General features: G+C 38.4%; 2 protein-coding genes and 1 pseudogene across 13 annotated transcripts; 1 reads left to right on the top strand and 2 right to left on the bottom strand.

Annotated features, from left to right (window-relative positions):
* Nucleotides 1–207: 207 nt before the first annotated feature.
* LOC137708146 (uncharacterized) lies at nucleotides 208–9,124 on the bottom strand. 12 transcript variants are annotated; one of them, XM_088688904.1, is made up of 11 exons: nucleotides 8,653–9,124; nucleotides 7,858–7,913; nucleotides 6,861–7,074; nucleotides 4,271–4,406; nucleotides 3,584–3,954; nucleotides 3,380–3,496; nucleotides 2,494–2,860; nucleotides 2,117–2,384; nucleotides 1,811–1,903; nucleotides 928–1,374; nucleotides 208–707 (listed from the first exon to the last, which is right to left on the bottom strand). In XM_088688904.1, exons 1-11 carry the CDS (start codon nucleotides 8,825–8,827, stop codon nucleotides 372–374), a joined length of 2,580 nt encoding a protein of 859 aa, XP_088545030.1. In that variant the 5' UTR covers nucleotides 8,828–9,124; the 3' UTR covers nucleotides 208–371. The 12 variants fall into 12 exon arrangements, with proteins under 12 accessions (XP_088545030.1, XP_088545031.1, XP_068303251.2 ...); XM_088688905.1 differs by having other exon boundaries at nucleotides 2,524–2,860; XM_068447150.2 differs by having other exon boundaries at nucleotides 1,811–1,900; nucleotides 2,524–2,860.
* A 2,171-nt stretch (nucleotides 9,125–11,295) lies between these two features.
* Nucleotides 11,296–12,117, top strand: LOC148689517 (uncharacterized; annotated as a pseudogene).
* Nucleotides 12,118–15,411: 3,294 nt separating this feature from the next.
* LOC148689516 (multiple organellar RNA editing factor 6, mitochondrial-like) lies at nucleotides 15,412–17,583 on the bottom strand. The gene is made up of 3 exons (XM_088688717.1): nucleotides 17,370–17,583; nucleotides 17,204–17,269; nucleotides 15,412–15,956 (listed from the first exon to the last, which is right to left on the bottom strand). The coding sequence occupies exons 1-3, from the start codon at nucleotides 17,566–17,568 to the stop codon at nucleotides 15,853–15,855; spliced, it is 369 nt and encodes a 122-aa protein (XP_088544843.1). The 5' UTR covers nucleotides 17,569–17,583; the 3' UTR covers nucleotides 15,412–15,852.
* Between the last annotated feature and the right edge of the window lie 2,462 nt (nucleotides 17,584–20,045).

Raw genomic sequence — 20,045 nt, 5'->3', positions numbered from 1 at the left:
TGCTTTACGTTGATGGAGCAAGAAGCACCTTCCAGTTGGATATGAAATTATTTGCAACTGGAACACAAAGGTGGCAATATCCCAAATTAACGAGTAATGTCAAATACACAAAATAAAAGCCAGTGGCACGAGATAGGCTTAGGATACCGCCACATTGGTGTAATAGTTGCGTAATGTATGTTTCACTCTTCGGGTTGACGCATGAAATTTTGAAAATGGAACACCGCATGATGCCTTGATTCATTAAATAACAAAAGATTATGGGTTCTACTTCATTTGACAAGAGAGAAACCCTTCTCTATACCCTCCACTGCTTCAGCCCTTACAACCAAGGAGTTAGATTCACATTTTTCTTTTTCCTTTTCTTTTATTCAGAAGTTCGATTGCCAATTCAGGTGGTTCAGTTGGGGTTGCTGATATGCACCAACTTGTGCCCCAGGAGCCACTGCGCCCACCCCAACACCGACATTACCGCCCATAGCAGGGCCCATATGGTGCGGGTTCGGAATTGTACTGGGCTGAGGAGGATGGTACAAACCTGGGAACTGCATGTGAGAAGATTGAGCTGCAGCATTGAACGAAGCATGAGCACCGTGAGATGGCATATAAGCACCGTGCGGCGATTGTGCAGGCATGTTGTAGTACGGAGTGGATTGCATGCCTGGGTGCTCCCTTGCACTCTGAATCCAAATCTCTGATGTCTCAGCCTGCCATGTCAATCATTAAAAACATAAATTAACACCACGTGTTATTGTAATTAATAGTGGATAGTAAAAACGAGATCATCAAAGCCTGTCCGTCTCTCCCACATTCATACAAGGCAATTTGTTTCAACGATTAAAATCAACTTCTTTATCAGCAAATCGCCCACTGGAGAGCATTATAATTTTAGCAATGTAAGTACCTACATAAAACGGTAGACTTTACCTGAGGATTTGGGACGTATAGATTGCCATCTTTGTACTTGATTCGAGATGAATCTTCTAGCCCGGTGGCACCTCCAACACCAGGGGAGTTGATTGCATACCCGTTAGGATTAGTAAAATTCCCAAACCCTGTCGGACTTCCAGCAGGGACAGGCTTAAACTGCTGCACTCCATACTTGAGGCTGTTTGCATTTAGGTGCGAACCGCCTCCAGGCATCAGCAAGTAGCTGTTGCCATTAGACAGGTGAGGATACGCAGGGTTGTTAGAATAGCCGGGAACAGCCATTGGTGGAACATAAACTGGTGAGAGAAACTGGCGATATGGCATGAGATTAGCATAATGTGAAACATGAACTTGTGGGTACATCTGTGCCACTGGGGGTGGTTGCTGTTGTACCATGGCAACTGTTGATGCAGCCATGCTGTTGACGGTATGCGAGCTCAAGGCCTGTAACCAGAGAAGATAGCATCTGTTAAATCCAATTCACTATAAATGGGTTTAATTAAGGTAGTACATATTGTAAACTTGAGAGAGAGAGAGAGAGAGATGGCCTCAATTACACCCATAATGTCTAACACAGAATATTTTTAAAAGCAGTTTATGAAAGCAAAAACTGATTGAATGATGCATAGAAGTTCTAAAGATAATCTACAAGTTAGGAAAAAGAAAAAGTTGCAGTATTTGTCTTAAAAATGGCAGGAATATCATTTTTTATCGTGGAAAACATAGATAGATTGTGCACACAAAATGCTCACAAAGGTATAAAGCAGCAGGTTCAGGGCATCCAACATTACCACGCAGCAGTTCTATGCATCCTATGACATGCCTAGTTATGTAGACAGTAACTGTAACACATTACAATACCGCAAGCACTTAACTTTACCTCTTGAGGAGGAGGTAGACCCTGTCCATGACTTTCCTCCATATTTGGTCTGAAATAAGGTATGTCATAACCAGTCTGAGAATCAAATGCCTGCTTCCAAACAGAAGACAGAATGAACATTCAAGAACATGTCAATATATGTCACAACATGCAATCACTTCTACCCAATGAAGGGCTTTTATTATTATATAAAAAAATAAAGCTCCAGAAAACTCCATTAATCACATTAAAAAACTATCAGAAACAATGGTTGGCAAATGAAATTGCATCCAACAAAGGCGACAGTAGTCTGACTAGTGTACTCACCGAAAAACCTTGTAACTCTGATGGATCTTGCTGCTGTGAATCAGAAGGTGCATAGGATGAACTGTTGTCTTGAACCAAACCAATATCTGCATAATTGCCCAAATTCTGGGGACTAGAAGTTTCTTTTTTCTCAGGCAATTGATGCTCAGCAATTGCACCTGATACTGGGGATTCAGAGCCAGAACTTTGAACTTGGTGATCTAATAAATCCACCGGCTTGATGCCAGAAGCCTCATCACTGCACAACTCTGGAGCTGATACTGACAAACTGCATAATAGAATCATTTATAAGTCAGACAAGCTAGGATGCCAACAGATGTTAACTGCAAACAAATTTCTCAAAAACTGCATGAGGGGTATGTCACAGCAAAGTTAACTCATCACTTGTTATAATTAGATAACACCACCTTGCTGCAGCTTCCCTGTTTGACTCCTCTGTATCTCCAGCTTGAAATCCATTAACTATATTCCCTGTTGAATCAAGCTCTGTCCCCAAGCTTCCAAACGTTAATTGAAAACGATCACTGTCTGGGACCCTAATACTCTGTGCTATGACAACATTACAGTTATCATATACATTTACTAGCGCGAGCTTATCTTGCAACTTAGCAGCTTCTGACTCTGAAACCTTAGAATCACCAGAAGCAGGTGAAATAGACATTGTTGGTGTTCCGATGACTCCAGGACTGCTAGAACTTGGCTTTTGGCTTGATTTAGGTTTCCACTCCTTATTAGTCTGGGAAGCTGCATCCGGAAACATGATTATTACACTTGCAAAATTTTCAATAACACATGACTCACAGGCTTCAAAAGTGAAGACAAAACATTTCAAACAAAAGCACAAAAATATTTAATTTATTTATTTGAAAAGAGAGACAAATTTTTATTGCACTTTGCACAGAACAATAAAAATACAAGGAAGTGAAGACAAAACATTTCAAACAAAAGCACAAAAATATTTAATTTATTTATTTGAAAAGAGAGACAAATTTTTATTGCACTTTGCACAGAACAATAAAAATACAAGGGTGGACAAGACGTCCACAAAGTAAAAACAGAAACAGGATAAACAGAAAAATCACCCTGAAACTTAGAATCTAAATGAAAACTCCACAAAACAAACTAACAGACCATTCCAATTAGTGAGCTTTTCTAACATGAACAGACAATATATGCTTTAACTCTGTTATTATAGAATTTGTATGCAGATTATTTTATTTTAAGAGGAGTGAATTTAAAGTCCATAATTAAAGCAAGTATTACCTTTCTGATGTCCCACAGGTGGTGGGTGTGGCCTGACGTTGTGCTGATTACTTAACAACGGTCTGTTGCCCAACATGCTAGGTATCACAGACTCAGAAGTTTGGCTCACTTGATCAGCTTTAGAGATTCCAGTGAAAGGTCGAAATGACTCAGTAGAACCCTCTTTTCCCAAAAGTGAATTTGAGACAGAAGTCACAGAGATACCTGGAGCAGATGGCTTGGAGTTGCCAGAAGCTTGCCTCCTAATACCAACTTCTCGTTTAATAGCACCAACAGAAGCAGCTGGTCTGGAATCAGGAGATGGCACGTGAACAGGATCTGTGGAAGATGAATACACCCCAACAACAGAGTTGCTCGATACCACCACTGGAGAGTGTGGTTGGGAATTGTTTGGCTTCCCAGCTTGCACCCGGGAAGCTGCATTTGGAAGAGTGACTCGCTTCTCCACTAATGTCTCTGTTCTAACATTACCAGTTGAATTAGCACCACTGCTTCTAATTCGAGTTTGCCCATTCAATCCATGAGACGAATTTTGTCTGCTAGATGGCTTTTGACTATTTGAACTTGCTGTTTGGCTGAAAGCACAGTACAACAATCATCATAAGTTAATGCAGCAATAACACAGCAAAGACAAATACATACCTTTCAACACTATAGAAAAATAAAAGCAGGAAAATTTGTATAAATACCAAAAGTCCTAAATACAAATAACCCTGAAACTAAGGGTCTTCATAAACAGCAACCCCAAATGTTACTTAACAAAACTCAGTTTCCTCTAGGTTTATACAACAATAACTTGTGGCATTCTATGGCAAGGCATAGACATATAGCCAAGAACAATACGTGGCTACACACATAAAGACACACAAGATAAAAGGATAAAAAAAATACCCCTTTTCAGAATCATTTGATGCTTGCTCATTGGTGGAAGTTGTACACTGTGGTGAAGCAGGCTTCATTTCTTTATTGACATTACCGTTAATTCGGTTGTCTCTCACAACACGGAATTCTCTGCTGATTCCTGTACCTAGTCAGTGTCTATCATTAGCTGTAATTCAAAGGAACATTACAGAGGTAAAGTAGCCAGAAACACTACAGAAAAATTTCCTTGAAAACACAAGTTGCAAAAGGTTATCTAAATGAACATGGCAGTAGAACATGGCCATACAAAGCCTGATCTAGGCCTGGGAGATTCTTTTTAAAAGCTATTGATGGTTTTGATCTTTATTGGATATTTACCCTCAACTTCTTTATAATACAACAAAATAATCATCTTCCATTTCTAAATTACCTTTGTTAATTTGGCAACACTTCTATTATAAAAACTACAAAACTATATAATTTCCCTACCACTCAACCACCCCTTATTTTCAGTAGCTTTTGTATTAAATTACCAAAACACCAGTTCAATGCTTCTATTAGAAACAATTTTCAGAATCTTTCTTTAGAAGATATTATATTAACAAAACAGCAGCCAGGTTGACAAAAGACATGTATTTGCCCTTGTCATTGACTTGAAAACAAAATCAGTTTCAGATTGGCCCTCTAATTGCCTTTAACCCTCTAGGCCTAAAGATCCGAATTGCACAATCACACAAGTGCCCAAAGTGCCATTTCAAATGCTTTTCCGTAAAAGGAAAAGCACTTTTTTCTTCCAACAACTCCTTCGGGTGCAGCAAGTATTACAAAGTTGGACTTTATGGAGCTCTTACCAGAATCAACAGTTCAGGTTCCTCATTATCCTCTTCCACCACTTTCTTCATCATCTTGAGCTTATAGCACCAACTTCATGACACCGACATACTTCCCCATGCTGCAGTGCTACCCACTTCAGCTTTATAGCTAAATTTCTTGCCACCAACAGAAGTCTAATATTAACTAGAAAGTAGTTTTCTCTTATCACCACATTGATTGAAACTGACCGTAACCTGTTTCACACCTCTATACCTTAATCCTAGCTTCAGTTGAAAATGAAAAAAGGTATTGTTCTCTACTGGTATTAAATATTCTAAACAAGCATCGCCTATTTTCTCAAATGTTCTGAATCACTAGAAATTGAGGAGCACAAAAATCACAATCTAGCCACCATAGTTGACATCTTAGCATTCATTACATATATAAATAGACTCCAACTTGAGAGATTGCGAGCAGGGTGTTCAATAAAGCAACACCACATTCACCGATCTCAGTTAGCTCCAGCTTGCTCTTACAGAATAACAGTGCTTGAACTATTAGAAGGGATAAAGGATTAGCTTCCCTCAGTTATGTCCGAAGGAACCTCCAAATTCTTTGTCATGAACCATGTCTTAATTCTCAGAGACCAGCATACAGTTCCATATGTCACGCTCCCATGAACACTTTCTCCAGCTTTGAAAGATTCAACGAAACCACTGCCATATCATACAGGACATCTTTTATATGCTCCGTTTTCAAGCCTTGACCAACTAACGTTGAATAGGAGACAGCACAATAGTTCTCAAATTTTTCTAGTTTACCTTCTTTTCTTGGTAATATCTTTGAATATGTTACCCTGAGATTGTCATAATGTATTATATTCACCGGCAGAGGATTTCATTCATTAGTTTCAAAGCTACTAAGTTGTCTGACCACTCATCACTGGTTCCAGGCACAGGACCTCTTTTACTAAAGTCTATTCTCAGTCATATTGTCAAATTTGACTTGAAGCTCTTTTAATCCATCACACCACTTATCTCCAACTTCCCATTAATCAGTAAGCCGTCCTTAAATCTACCCTTCCCATTAACCTGTAACCCTTCTTAAATCTACCCTTGCTTGAAAAATGTGCAATCCACTTATTCACTAATCTCATCACCCACTCCTAACGATTCTTGATCCATTTGCAACATGAAAACCTTATGTTTTATCATAAAACATTTGTGTCAGTCTCTGTATAGTCTGTGGTTCCCTCATCCCCTAAACTTTGGTAACAAAGAAGCATGAACCCGAGTGAAATATACCCTGCACTTCCTAAATCTAGATACTGGTTTCCTTTCAGCAATATAAAAGAGCACTCATCTATAATGCATCCACTTTCATCAATACTACTTTTTTTTTGTACAGGAAATCCCTAAACATCGTAGTACTAGATTAATTAAATATACAATAAAAGTGATACGGTGGTTTTGCAAAAAAAAAAAAAAAAAAAAAAATCCAACTAGAGCAAATTAGCAAATCAAGCAACCACTACAATGTTTCTCAATGAACAATGAAACATAAGCCTACATATATCTTTTTCTATGCAGTCAACCTAGTTAACACTAAGAAGGTATTTATCAGAGACATTTGAAAAATCTCTATTCCTTTCATGATTTCAACAACTAGGCACACGAACAAAAGAGCTAGTTGAAAAAAGACAATAATTAAGAATCATGAGGCTTTGTTTACAGTAAAATTAACCAAAAGGAATATTCCAGAAGAAGAATTAAAAAGCTTGTAATAAATCAGGACATATATGAATTACCAGTTGAACCGCCACGAGCATAACCTCCTCTTCTAACATTACGATCAGAAAATGTATTGTGAGATGAGGGACGCTCAGAAAATGTACTGTGAGATGAAGGACGATCAGAAGTTGTATTTTGAGAAGGGGGACGATCAGAGGATGTATTTGATTTGGGTCCTTGGCCTGCACTCTCAAAATGTCTCCTTGCATCCACAGGAACCAGCCCATTACTCTAAAGCCACGAACAGTAAACCAGTAAAACTTTTGCATTGCAACAAATTCCCTTTAGAACTATTTGAAATGTGATTCAACATAAAAATAAAAATAAAAAAATTACGATTGTGGTAAATAAATATAAACTTAGTGAGACCCTCAACACCACGACTATCTCCCAAACAACTAACCAATAATAAATAATAATAACAATTTCACAATGTGGTCATTCGAAAGCAGTTACAATGTCTTCAAAGTTGACAGAAGTCGTAACAAGCTTAGTTAGAAGAGCCACCAATTACTGACGAAATGAAACACATGACACAGAATTACTCTGCAGATCATTAATTGAGTGCCAAAGGCCTTTCATATCCAAATAGACTAATTGATAGCAGTATTCATTTTCATGGGAGGCATTCATTTCATAGAAACATAAAATCCTTGGTAGCAGCACAATGTTAATTACCACTTTTCTGGGTCACTTTGCCAAAAAGATCATGAATTTGATTGGTCAAACAAGAACCGGTAGATTAGCGGTACACTAAAGTATGCCTGTCACTATTGAGTATTGACCAATGACTTGTACGGTACAGGAAGCCACAACCTCAAAAGTATTTAACCATGCATCATTACACCAGTTCATAAAAGAGTTAAGATCTTCATGCAGAACATAAATTCTGCATATGAACTACTGTTCACTTGATCTTAGTCACATGTACCATGCTAAAATATATAAAGCTAAAGGTGGGAAATTAAGCCACAAGAAAAATGAAGAGTAATTCAAAGGCAAACCAAAACTTACATTAGAGGATACCTCCTTCCTTTTGTCTCTTTTTCTCTTCACAATATGAAATGGTTCTGGGTAAAAACAAACGAGAATATTCACAGTAAGAAACTGAACTGGTACATGAAAAATGACAGATAATGGTATTACACAATCTACAATGAGAAATTGTGTTGATAGGTCTCGAGAAAATAAAGCAAATACAATTTCCCTAATATAGCTTCAAAAGTTCTACGGAAGCATGTAATATGTACATATGTGAAAATATTGCTCAAAAAGGAAATTCTAATGGAAGGAGATACACAAAAAAGTAAAACAACACGAGGTTACCAAAAATCAAAATATCAGTTCTATCTATAGGGTTTCACCAAACCCATGTACCAACTCCCAAAAGTTCAACTACTTAGAGGTAAGTACAATGAGGGAATAATCGCCAAGGCAACCATAAAATACTACTCTAACACAATCAAACTTGGTTCACCACTCACAGTCACAAACTCACCCGAAAACAAGTTCAATCAATTAGCTCCTAAAAACGAACCAAGGACAGAATCTTTACAATGACAAAACCTCAATAATAAAAGCACGCGTGCCACATTCCACAAAACAACCCTAAAATCAATAACTAACTAAAATAACCAAACGCAATAACAATTAGAACACCGAACAATGGACTCAGTAACCACAAAGATAACCCCAAATCGAAAATTAAAAAGAAACATTCATTACCCAAAACAGAATAACAACAAAAAAAATCACCAAACAAAGCTATAGAACCACAGAACTATGCAAAACAGAGGGAAAGGCAGAGACCTTGGTTGAGCAATTTCTGGGCGGTTTCATTAGGATCCATGTCGGTTTCTTTGAGAGCATAATAGATATCAAAATCCGAGTAATTACCCACTATTTCTTTAATGGATTGAATCGTTTTTCTCACTCCTGCTGAGATTATCTGAGTCCCACCTTCAATTCGCGACCCGGCGACCATCTCTCTCACTCTACCTTCGGCCTCGAATTCAAAATTCAAAAACAATAAAAGATAACGGAAAAACCCAAATATTATACGATAGATAGACGTTCTAGGGCAATATTTATATATATAGCGGAATCAAAGCCCTAATGTTGCAGAGGGCGGGAGAGAGGGAGCGAGGGCTAGGGTTTTGCGAGCATCCGGTGAGAGAAAGGCACGAAAGAGAGAGAGAGAAAGGGTTTTGAAAACGTTTTACCACTCATGGACCTCGGTTTCAGAATTCGGGAAATTATTTGGCCATTTCGGTTTCGCAATAGAAAATAATAATGTTAATCAAATATTAAATAATAATTCAATTATCAATCACATTATTTAGTTTGTAAATTTAATTTAAAATTTTAGTTTTCTAGCATAATTTAAAATTTAATTTAATAATTCAATAATAATGCCAAAAACGAAGTTGAATCATATTATTATGGTAAGCTTATTATAAGGCTTAATCCACTCCTCTATCCTTTTAGTGTTGATACAATCGTTTTTTCAACAAAAAAAGCCTAACTAATTTTAAAATTTTATTTTGCATTAATTAATTCACTATTATTTTGGGTTTTTTCTGCAGTACATTAATATTTTTACACTAAGGAGATGGGAGTTCGACTAAACCACACAATGGACAGCTTAACTTGGTATCAAATTCGTCATGCACGAGATTCGAACCTAAAACCTCTCACTTTTAAATAAGGAGAAATATCACCAAAACGTAGTAATTATTGCAGTCATATTTAGAATAGGAATGTGATTGTGTAAATCCTAGGGAATCTGGGAAAGTATTATATATTCCTATTAGGATTAGATTACATATTAAATGTTGTAATCCTAAAGGGAAAGGTTTTACCATTTCCACTACTATAAATAAAGGCACAGTGGGGTGAATCAAACATACTTTGCAATTAAATCAATCTCTCTTCTCTCTCAATATTGCCGAACCCTCTCTCTCCCTCTAAACCTTAGATCGTTCAATCAAATAGGCCTACAACACGTTATCAGCACGTTCTTGCCAAAAGCTAAGGAATTTACGCATCGTACGAGGAGGCTATCATCCACCACATTAAAAGGCTTATTCGTTTTCTGCTAATCTGGTACGCTTAAAATAAAGAAAGATATTTGAAACGTCCACGAAGCATGAAAACATTCCCTATGATGCATGAATCCCCCTATGTTTACATTTTCCTTCCGATATATATATTGTATATGTTCATATATTTTTCAATATATATATATATATATATATATATATATATTTGTTTCATGCATCGCACAATTAAATTGTTATGTGGAATTTATGAGTCAAATTATATAAAATAAATTAGAAGCATATTTAGGGTTTCCTAAACCCTAAGGGTATTTTTTTGAAAAAAAAAAAAAAAAGGAAATTGGACATTGGATGGCATCACCCTTGCGACACAACATCGATAGCAGCCATCTGGGCTTTGCTGCACCTACTTGGACCCCCAGGCCTTCAGCCTGATTGATTAGAATAGGCCTGCAGCCCTAGTTTTATCACTGAGGAGGCCTGCAGCCTTCATGGGGCAAGCCTTGATTACTAGGTCCTTGTCCCGTGTGCATCCAGGCCCGCAAACCTGCTCTCTTTGGTGCCAGCCCACTCGATTGGGCCTTGTTTCCTTGCGGCTCACATCACAAGAAGCCAGCCTATGTGGCTGGGCTCCCATTTGAACCCACACGCCAGCCCCTAGGGTTGGGTTTTGTTCCCCCATGCATCACCTACAAGGCCAGCACCTACTGGGCCTTGTCTCATGCACCCCCTTCAGCCCAAACTGAAACCCAACTGCGGCTGGGGCTTCTCCCTCACCTATGTGCATGTAGCCCACCCCCGAGGTCTTTTCGGCCTTGCCTTATACTTAAGGCACCCAAACCCGTGCCACTTAACCCACAACACCAAGCCCAATATTATTTTAGGGCTACATTTTCGATCCAATAATATTATTTTGTTTCTACAATCGACCCGGTATGGCCCGATTTATTGAATTAATTAAAAGTGACCTGCAGTCCATTAATCTGATAATGAATCCAAAATTATTGACCTGAAGATCACTTTTGGACATTAAGGATTCAATAATTTATTTTTATACTTTGAACCATCACATACTTTCGTAGTAATGAAGCTCTCACACTTGAGTTCCCGAAGAAACTCAAATCCACTATACTTAAATCAGCATATTGCATTCTGTGTTTCTTGCAGGAACCTTTCATTATGAACTAATTGTTCATAAAAACTAAATTGAACCTGTAGTTTCAAATTTAGTGTCTTTGAAACTTGAAGTTTTCATTCAAAACATACCACATGAAACCCGTAGTTTTCATGCATAAATTAAACCACTACATGTCTATAGAACCTGTATGTTCTACGATATATGTATATGGCTTACCATATGATTAATCACGTTTTCTCCCTCCATTTTAGGGACATGTCGAACTTGAACAAGCTCGATTTCTCCACTCTAGAAGTATCTGGAAGAAACTATCTGAAGTGGGTTCAAGACGTGAAGCTCCATCTCACTGCAAAGGGCATTATAGCCACCATTGAGGCACCTATCGCCAACAAACCTATTGACGAAGCTCAGAAGGCTACTGCAATGATCTTCATTCGAAGACACATCCATGATGCACTGCAAACTGAGTATCTCACTGAGGAGGACCCACGCACTCTCTGGCTTGCTCTGGCTGATCGTTTCAATCACCAGAAAGACAAATACTTGCCTGAAGCAAGACACGACTGGTAGCATCTTCGATTCTAAGACTTTAAGTCCGTGAATGAATACAATTCTGAAGTTTGTAGAATCCGTTCTTTGTTGAAATTCTGCAAAGTGGAACTAACCGAATCAGATCTCCTGGAGAAGATCTATTCGACCTTCCATGCCACCAATATTATCCTGCAGCAACAATATCGGGCACAGAAATTCACCAAGTTCTTGAATTTGATCTCTGTTTTACTTCTCGTTGAAAATCAGAACCAACTTTTGATGAAGAATCATCAAGCTTGACCAATTGGCTCGAACGCCGCGCTTGAAGCGCATGCGACCAATTCTAATAGCCATAGACGACGAAAAAATCGTCCTGGCCGTGGCAATGGGTGGCAAGCCCAACCACAGGCTCAAGGTCAACAGAGTGCCTCACCTAAGGGAAAAAATGTGATCCAACAGCGTCCACCACTCGCCCCTAAGGCCCCAAACTTCAAGAACAAGGGCAAAGCTACCTTTCAGGCTGCTTGTACTGAACTGGACATCTGATATCATTGTGGATCCAAGGATCATTGGTCACACGTATGTCGAGCTTCCCCTGAGGCTATTGCCAAGTATCATTCCCGTCGTGAGTCTAACTTTGCACATGTGGATCATCCGGAAGATGCAACTACATCCATGGAGATATCGGACTTTCAAGAGGCATCAGCACCTATGGATGAATAAATTAGACATGTTTTTAGGGTGTTTTACCCCTAATGGCCGAACCCACTAGGAGTGGTTGGCCCTACCCCCCTTTTTGTTAGGTTTATGGTTTAATTTTGAACAACTTTTCTATGTATTTGGAATAATTTGTTTGGTTTTGGTTTGTTTTGAATTATGGATTGTTATTTGAATGGATATTATTCTCTCGATTTGCTTAATTGAATGAATGGACTTATATTTTTGCATTTGACCAATTCAATCAATTTATTTCTAGGTATGGCTAGTGGGGAAGCTAGTTGTCTCGCAGATAGTGCAACCACGCACACCATCTTGCGTGAACGACACTATTTTACTAACTTAATACCCAAGAAAGCTTATTTGACAACTGTCTCAGGCCCATCCAACCAGATTGAAGGATACGGAAAGGCACGTATCATGTTGTCTAATGGTACAATCTTGACCATTAAAGAGGCAATCTATTATCCACGTTCCAGCAGAACGTTACTAAGTTTTAGAGATATTCGAGATAATAAATATCATCTTAAAGCCACTGAAGATCATGATTCTGAATTTCTTTGTATCATTTCATATGAATATGCCCAGAAACATATTCACAAGAAGTTAGAACGTCTGCCGAGTGGGTTGTGCATCACAACCATTCGCGACACAGAAGCCCACGATGTGGCCGGCCCTATGCCTGAGTTCCAGGACACTTTGTTACTTTAGAATGATCGTTTTGGACATCCTGGACGTGACATGATGCGCCGTATCCTCAAATCTTCTCACGAGCATAAGTTACATCCCTATGTTGGATTTTCGTCATGCAAAGCGTGTTCTTTATAGAAATTGAATACTCAACCTTCCCATACAAAGATTATTCAGGACCCCCCTAAATTTCTTCAGAGGATTCAAGGGGGCATTTGTGGACCTATCCAACCAACTTACGGACCATTTAAATATTTTATGGTGTTGGTTAATGCATCGACAAGATGGTCACATGTTTGCTTGTTGTCCACACGCAACACCGCATTTACTAAACTCCTAGCTCAAATCATTAAGCGAAGGGTTCACCACCCTGATTATCTGATTAAGTCGATTCAACTAGATAACACTTGAGAGTTTACGTCACAGACTTTTGACGATTATTGCATGTCAGTAGGGATTGATGTGGAACGTAGGCAAGAAAGTGCATTTTGGAGCCATTTGGAGCAGTTTTGGGCATGGAATGGATAGCTTGCATATGGAGCAAGGTGGATGGATGAATTTCAAGTCAAAAAAGGCTAGGAACATGCTACAAATCTGGAGAAACAAGTTCAAGACAAAGGAGATAAGGAAAGAGCAAGAAACATAGAACATTATCCAAACAACCTTATCTTATCCAAACCTTATCCTATCTTATCCTATCCTAATCTTTTGCTACCTTAATTCCAACTGCAAAAAGGACTTAATTTCACATTAGAACAACTAGATATATGGTTCTAGAACACCCTATCTACTCCTACATAGGTGCCGCACCCTTTATCCCTTCTAGAAGTCCAATTTCTGCCACAAAGCACATTGTTTCTAAAATCCCTAGAAAGGTGGTGCCTTTCCCTCTTCTAGAAGCTCTAGAACCTGCAATCTTTTTCTCTTTCCTCCTTGGTCTTTGCCTTGGAACCCTAGTCATTTTCCTCTAGGGTTGTGCAAACATTTTCCCACCTGATTTCTACGACACCCTAATCTGATTTCCCTATGGTTTCAACCGTGCATTACATATATATATACATCCTTATGCTGCAGAAATCATCCATCCATTCACTCATTCATTCATTCATACATTCAGCCATCAAACACCATAATTCACACCACATCACCCTAGTGCCACAAGCAAAGAAGGAATGAGAAGAGGACTTGTGCAATCTGCCACCATCCAAAGGGAGTGCCGCAAGCTTGCCATTGGAGTGTGGAGTGTTTCTGGGTTCTTTCTATCCTTAGTTTTAGTTCAATGTTTGTGTTAATTTGGTTTTCAATTATGATGAACATATGGAACTAATTTCTTTATAGTTGGAGGTGAATTCAAAGCCATGATTATATGCTTTATATGAATTGATTACATCTAGTTATTGTTTCTTAAGTCTTGAATGTGATTTGCTTATCTGAGTTATAAAAACTTGTTTATGTATGTTGGTTGAGGGTCGACACTTAGGGCTGGTTTGGTATTGCTGTGCTTTGAAAAAAAGCTGCTGTGAGAATAAGCGGCTGTGCTTTGAGAATAAGCGGCTGTGAAATAAAGCCAGCAAAGTGTTTGGTAAACGTTTTTGTAAAAGTGCTTTTGGAAACAAAAAGCAGTATCATAGTGTTTGGTAAACTTTTTTGTAAAACAGCTGTGACTGTGTGAAATGACCAAAAAGGGTATATTACTAGATGTGCTATTAATTTAATTTTCTTAACAAATAAAAGTGAATTACTAAATATATTTTATTTTTAGAAGAAAAATATTTATAAACTTTATCTTAAATATTAATTAGTATGACAAACTACTTTAATAGAAATATTTTAGAGTGAATAGCTAGGATTCATTAGTACAATATTGTTAATGTACTTGAAAGTAGTCTAATTAGATGCATTCATCAAACTTGTTGCTATTCTATTTCTTAATGCCTCTATCTCATGTGATCCTTCAACTTGATAATTTTGATATTCATCATCATCATCATCACTACTATCGCTTTCTTCACAAAAGTCCCTGGGGTCATCAAAATGACGATCACGTTCAGAATACCTCTGTATGTAGTTATGAAGAGCCATTGTAGCGATGACAATCTTCACTTGCTTATTGAACGGGTAATTAGGCATATCCCTTAAAATTGCCCATCTTTTCTTCCATACCCCAAAAGTTCGTTCAATGATGCTCCTAAGAGAAGAATGCCTGTGGTTGAATACCTCTTTGTGACCCGTTGGTTCGGCACCCCTACGAAACCACATGGGTGCAAAACACGATTGTCCTTTCTCCTTTAGGGCTAAGAATTGAACTCTTACCCTAGATATGATGAGATTCAATTGCTCCCTTGCTGGACAAAGCCCAAGGCAGCAGCATTCTAGCTCAATTTTTTAGTGGAATCACCTTAATCTCCTTCTCTTCTCCAAAACACGGCAATATAAAGACATGAAAGAGAACCCGGCTCGTACGCCGGGCTCAAGAGGACGGTTGCCCTAGGAGAGGGCCTTGAGCCTCAAATTGAATCATCCAAAACGCAGTCAAGAAAATGGCCTGAGGCCACTAACAAAGTCTCAAATCGCACAAAACTACTAATGTTGTTCAACTTATAGAATAGCTCATGGCTTTGAAGGTTCGGTGCAAGTTCACCGTGAACTCAAGGGTTTAACAAGAGCGGACAACGATCAACAAATCCGCAGTTACAACTTCAATCGTTCAACTACTAAGCAAACTTTGGACTAATCGTGACCCAGATGAGCATAGGATTTTAGGCTCCACAAGCTTTCAGAAAGCTAGCTCCCATTTTCACCAAGATATTTACATAGCTAGCCTTCCATTTATTTCACCGGGCATTTTCCCTCCGGCGCACGTAACGGGTTCTATCATTGTACCTTGGTCTGTCCTGAGCTCTTGACGGCTGTGGCTCCACCCTCCTCTTGCCTTTCAGGCGACCTTTGAACAATTTCTCCATTCACAAACAACTCAGCTGCATTAAAGAAAGTTACAATCATGAGTTACAAGAATAGGTTGCATTTAGAAGTTTGAAAATAATTGAGAGAGAATGAACAAATTGCAGAACAAGCATCCATTTAAAACAGCGGTGAACATGCAATAGTGGCAAACCTTTTAGCAGGAGAACAGTATACAATGTAGATATGTACATACTTGTTTCTAAATAAAAAGTTATACCTTTTTTTAACAAGGAATTTTGTATAATCTAAAAGAAATCAAAGTTAACAGCTCCGAAATAACACGAATGAATGAGAGAAAATGGAACCGCACAGGAGTTACAAGTCTGAGGTGAATGAACTTTCACGTGACAAATTCTAATAAAATGTATCTACTCCAATGATTCCGAAACACCACAACGTTCAAGAAGCAACAGAACAGGATGAAGTGAATCATTATAAGTCCATTAGCATTCAAAGCTAGGCATTGCCAACTGAGGGCTATTAGCTTTGCCAAGATGGACTGCAAGTTACAGTATCAGCAAGGTTGTCTTTTCAAGGATAAAGGTCATGAAATGTATCAACTCCAATGATTCCGAAACTCCACAACACTCACGAAGCAACAGAACAGGATGAAGTGAATCATTATAAGTCCATTAGCATTCAAAGCTAGGCATCGCCAACTGAGGGCTACTAGCTTTGCCAAGATGGACTGGGAGTTAAACAAAAAGAAATATAAATGTTAACTAAACAAACTTCTAAAAACGATGTCTTTCCAATTTTTGAAAAATTAATGTTAGTCAATAACCAACATATTGGAGGCTGCAACTTCATAAACACAAACCCAAAGAAAGATGAATGGCATCAAAATTGCACGACACTAAAAAAATCTTATAGAATGTTTCATCTCCACTGATCTGCATTTCCACATAGTATAAGAAGTACAGGAGAGTCGAGAGAGACATTTGATATAAGTCCATTAGGATTCAAAGTTAAATAATGCCTATATGGCCTATTTAACTTCTCCAAGATGGATGACGAATCTTGAAAAGAATGCAGGCGAACTGTAACCTATAGTAACCTATACAAATAAAAAAGGAAAACAGATAGTCTTCCATCATTCAATTGGATAGTTGAAAAAGTAAAACTACAGCTTTGAGCTCAAAACCGACACCATGTCTCTTCAAGCAACTTCTATGTTGAAATGTGGGTGCATGCGGATTAAAATTAGAACACACGAGATCTGAAATCACAGTGCTTAAACTTTAGATCCTTAAACACTTACCACCATAGTCTTTGTATTTAGGATCAACATAAGAATTTGGAAGAATAAAAAGAACACCGGGCAAGCCTGATAACAAGAAAAGAATCATAAACATGCATAAACAGTATGCATAATCTACTAATTATACTTAGAAATTATAACATAGCTGCAATTTAACAGCACAAACCTTCAAGCTTATTTGAGGTCTCCTCATCAATCTCACAACCAAAACCGAAATACCTCTCGCATGACACATTGTATATCTTCTTCTTTGCTTCTTCCTCACTGCCACAAACCCTAATTTTTTCCCCAATTAATTTTTTCCCAATTAATTTTTTCCACAAACCATATCGCCCTTCCCCAATTAATTTTTCCCCACCCTCCATCCCCAATTGTTTTTCCCGACACCCATACCCTCATCCCTTTGCTCTTCCCACCCCTCTTTCCCTAATCTCCCCATCCCTAATTTGAAAAATCCAAACAAATAAATGAGAAGCTTACCTGGAGAAACCTGGAGAACGAGAGAACGAGTTCGCTAGTTTTTGGAACGACGGAACGAGAGAACGAGAGAACGAGAGAGAGCCTGAGGTTCGGGTTATGCGAGAGAGCTCTGAGGTGAAGAGCGTGCGAGAGAGTTCTGGAGAAAGGCGAGAGCGTCGGTGAAGGGAAAGCCGAGGGCAGTTTTGGGTTATGGTATATTTCATTAAACTGGACACTGTTCACCCGTGTGTGGGTGAAAATAAGCTGCTTTTGGAAGCTGCAAATTGCAGCTTCTTGTCATCTCTTGGTTTTGGGCTTTTTTTCACCCTCAACTTTAAAACAAAGCTGCTTTTCAAAGTTTACCAAACACCAAAAATTTTCATAGCTTTTTTTCATAGTAGCTTTTTTTTTAAGCACCTCAATCCCAAACAGGCCCTTAATTTGCATGCATGAATTTGATGCTAGAGTATAAGGGAGTTTCACCTAATCGTTATGAACTTATATTCACAAATAGTGGAAGTCACTAGTCATGATTGTGTTAAGTAAATCCTTGGTATGAGTATCATGCTTTTCATAGTTACGAATACTTGTCAATACTTATGGTTTTCAAAGAACTTAATGACCTTTGATATGTCTTTTTATCATGCTTTTCATAGTTAAGGAACTTGATACGGATAATTTGGTTACGATGCGTATTCCATCAAATTCAATGAGTTAAGGAAAATCTGAAAGTTAATTTGGGGCATTGTCATTCATAGCCTAAAGGAATAATAACTGGAAATATGTTTGTATGCATATATCATGTGTGGAGAAGGACCCTCTAACTAGCCTTTCACCATTTTTCATTCACCAAATTCGTTTTCATAAAGTATTTTTTGCAAAGTTTCTATTTTAAGTTTTAAATTCGTCAAAAACTATCCCCCTTTCATTTAGTCTTGTTACTTGAGTCAAAATCTATTTTCTTTTAGTCTTTTGAGTCAAGTTAAGTCTTATTTTCGTCAAAATCACTTGTTAGGTCTAGAATTGAGTCTTTTTTATTGTTTGTTGCTGTTTTGAGTGTTTTAAGTTAGTTTTGAGTCTATAGAGTCTAATTTAGTGTTTTTAAATCTTATTTGTGTTGATTAGCATCCCTAGTTAATCCCCGGTCTAGAACGATCCCTACTTACATATATACTAGAATTGTCAACAATAGGGTTTAATTTGTGTGTCAAGTTAATTTTCACATCATCGCCACTACGTACCAAAATGGGTCTTCAGAGAAAAATGAGAATCTATGTCGGTTATGATTCGCCATCAATTGTTTGCTACTTAGAACCCTTGACAGGAGATCTCTTTATCGCACATTTTACGGATTATCACTTTGATGTGACAGTTTTCCTATCATTAGGGGGAGATAAGCATGCTAACATTCCTGTAGAACGCCTCGAATTGTCGCGGTATGCTCCCACCATGTCTCATTTAGATCCATGCACTGCCCAGTCTGAAAATGAGGTGCGACGAATTATAAATCTTCAAAGCATTGCTCAAAGCATGCCGGATGCTTTTAATGATCTAGCAAAGGTGACAAGATCACATATACCCGCTACAAACACACCTACAAGGTTAAATGTACCCTACGTACGTCAATTGCCCGTCTGGGAAGGCCGGATCGTCCCCGAATGTGGGGAGGCCGCACCCTTCACACGATAAGGTACATTGGCGGCTAGCCAATCATCTTCTTCGACCCTGAAGTGTGGTAAGCCCTCTGGTTCAAAGGATTCATAACCCCGGAAAAAGGAAAATGGCACCAACTAGTGACCCTAGTTTGAATCCAACCATCGCTCACTCATCCATTCCAACGCATGAGGTTATTCCAGATTTTGGTCCACTACACAGTATTGGATGAGGTTTGGAATAAGAATGAGATGATCGTCGACGATGCATTTACGTACTCAGTAGCTATTGACATCATGCTTAGTGATGACATTGAACCACGTTCCGTCGATAAATGTCGATGTAGAACCGATTGGTCAAACTGGAAACAAGCAATCCAGGTAGAACTCAATTCACTCATGAAACATAAAGTGTTTGAACCTATCGTTCCTACACCACCACGTGTAAAGCCTGTTGTCTACAAGTGGATTTTCATGAGGAAGCGTAATGAGAAGAATGAAATAATGCGATACAAAGCACGCCTCGTAGCGCAAGGCTTCTCTCAGCGCCCTGGGATTGATCACGAGGAGACGTATTCCCCCGCAATGGACGTTATAACATTCCGCTACCTAATCAGTTTGGTAGTTTCCGAAAAACTGAATATGCAGCTTATGGACGTGGTAACTGCGTATCTCTATGAGGATCTAGATACGGAAATCTATATGAAAGTTCCAGAAGGACTTCCATTGAT

The sequence above is a fragment of the Pyrus communis genome, chromosome 17, assembly GCF_041283825.1.
Source record: "Pyrus communis isolate YQ-2024b chromosome 17, ASM4128382v1, whole genome shotgun sequence".
NCBI classification, from domain to species: domain Eukaryota; kingdom Viridiplantae; phylum Streptophyta; class Magnoliopsida; order Rosales; family Rosaceae; genus Pyrus; species Pyrus communis.
This window is presented reverse-complemented; position numbering and strand designations above follow the sequence as displayed.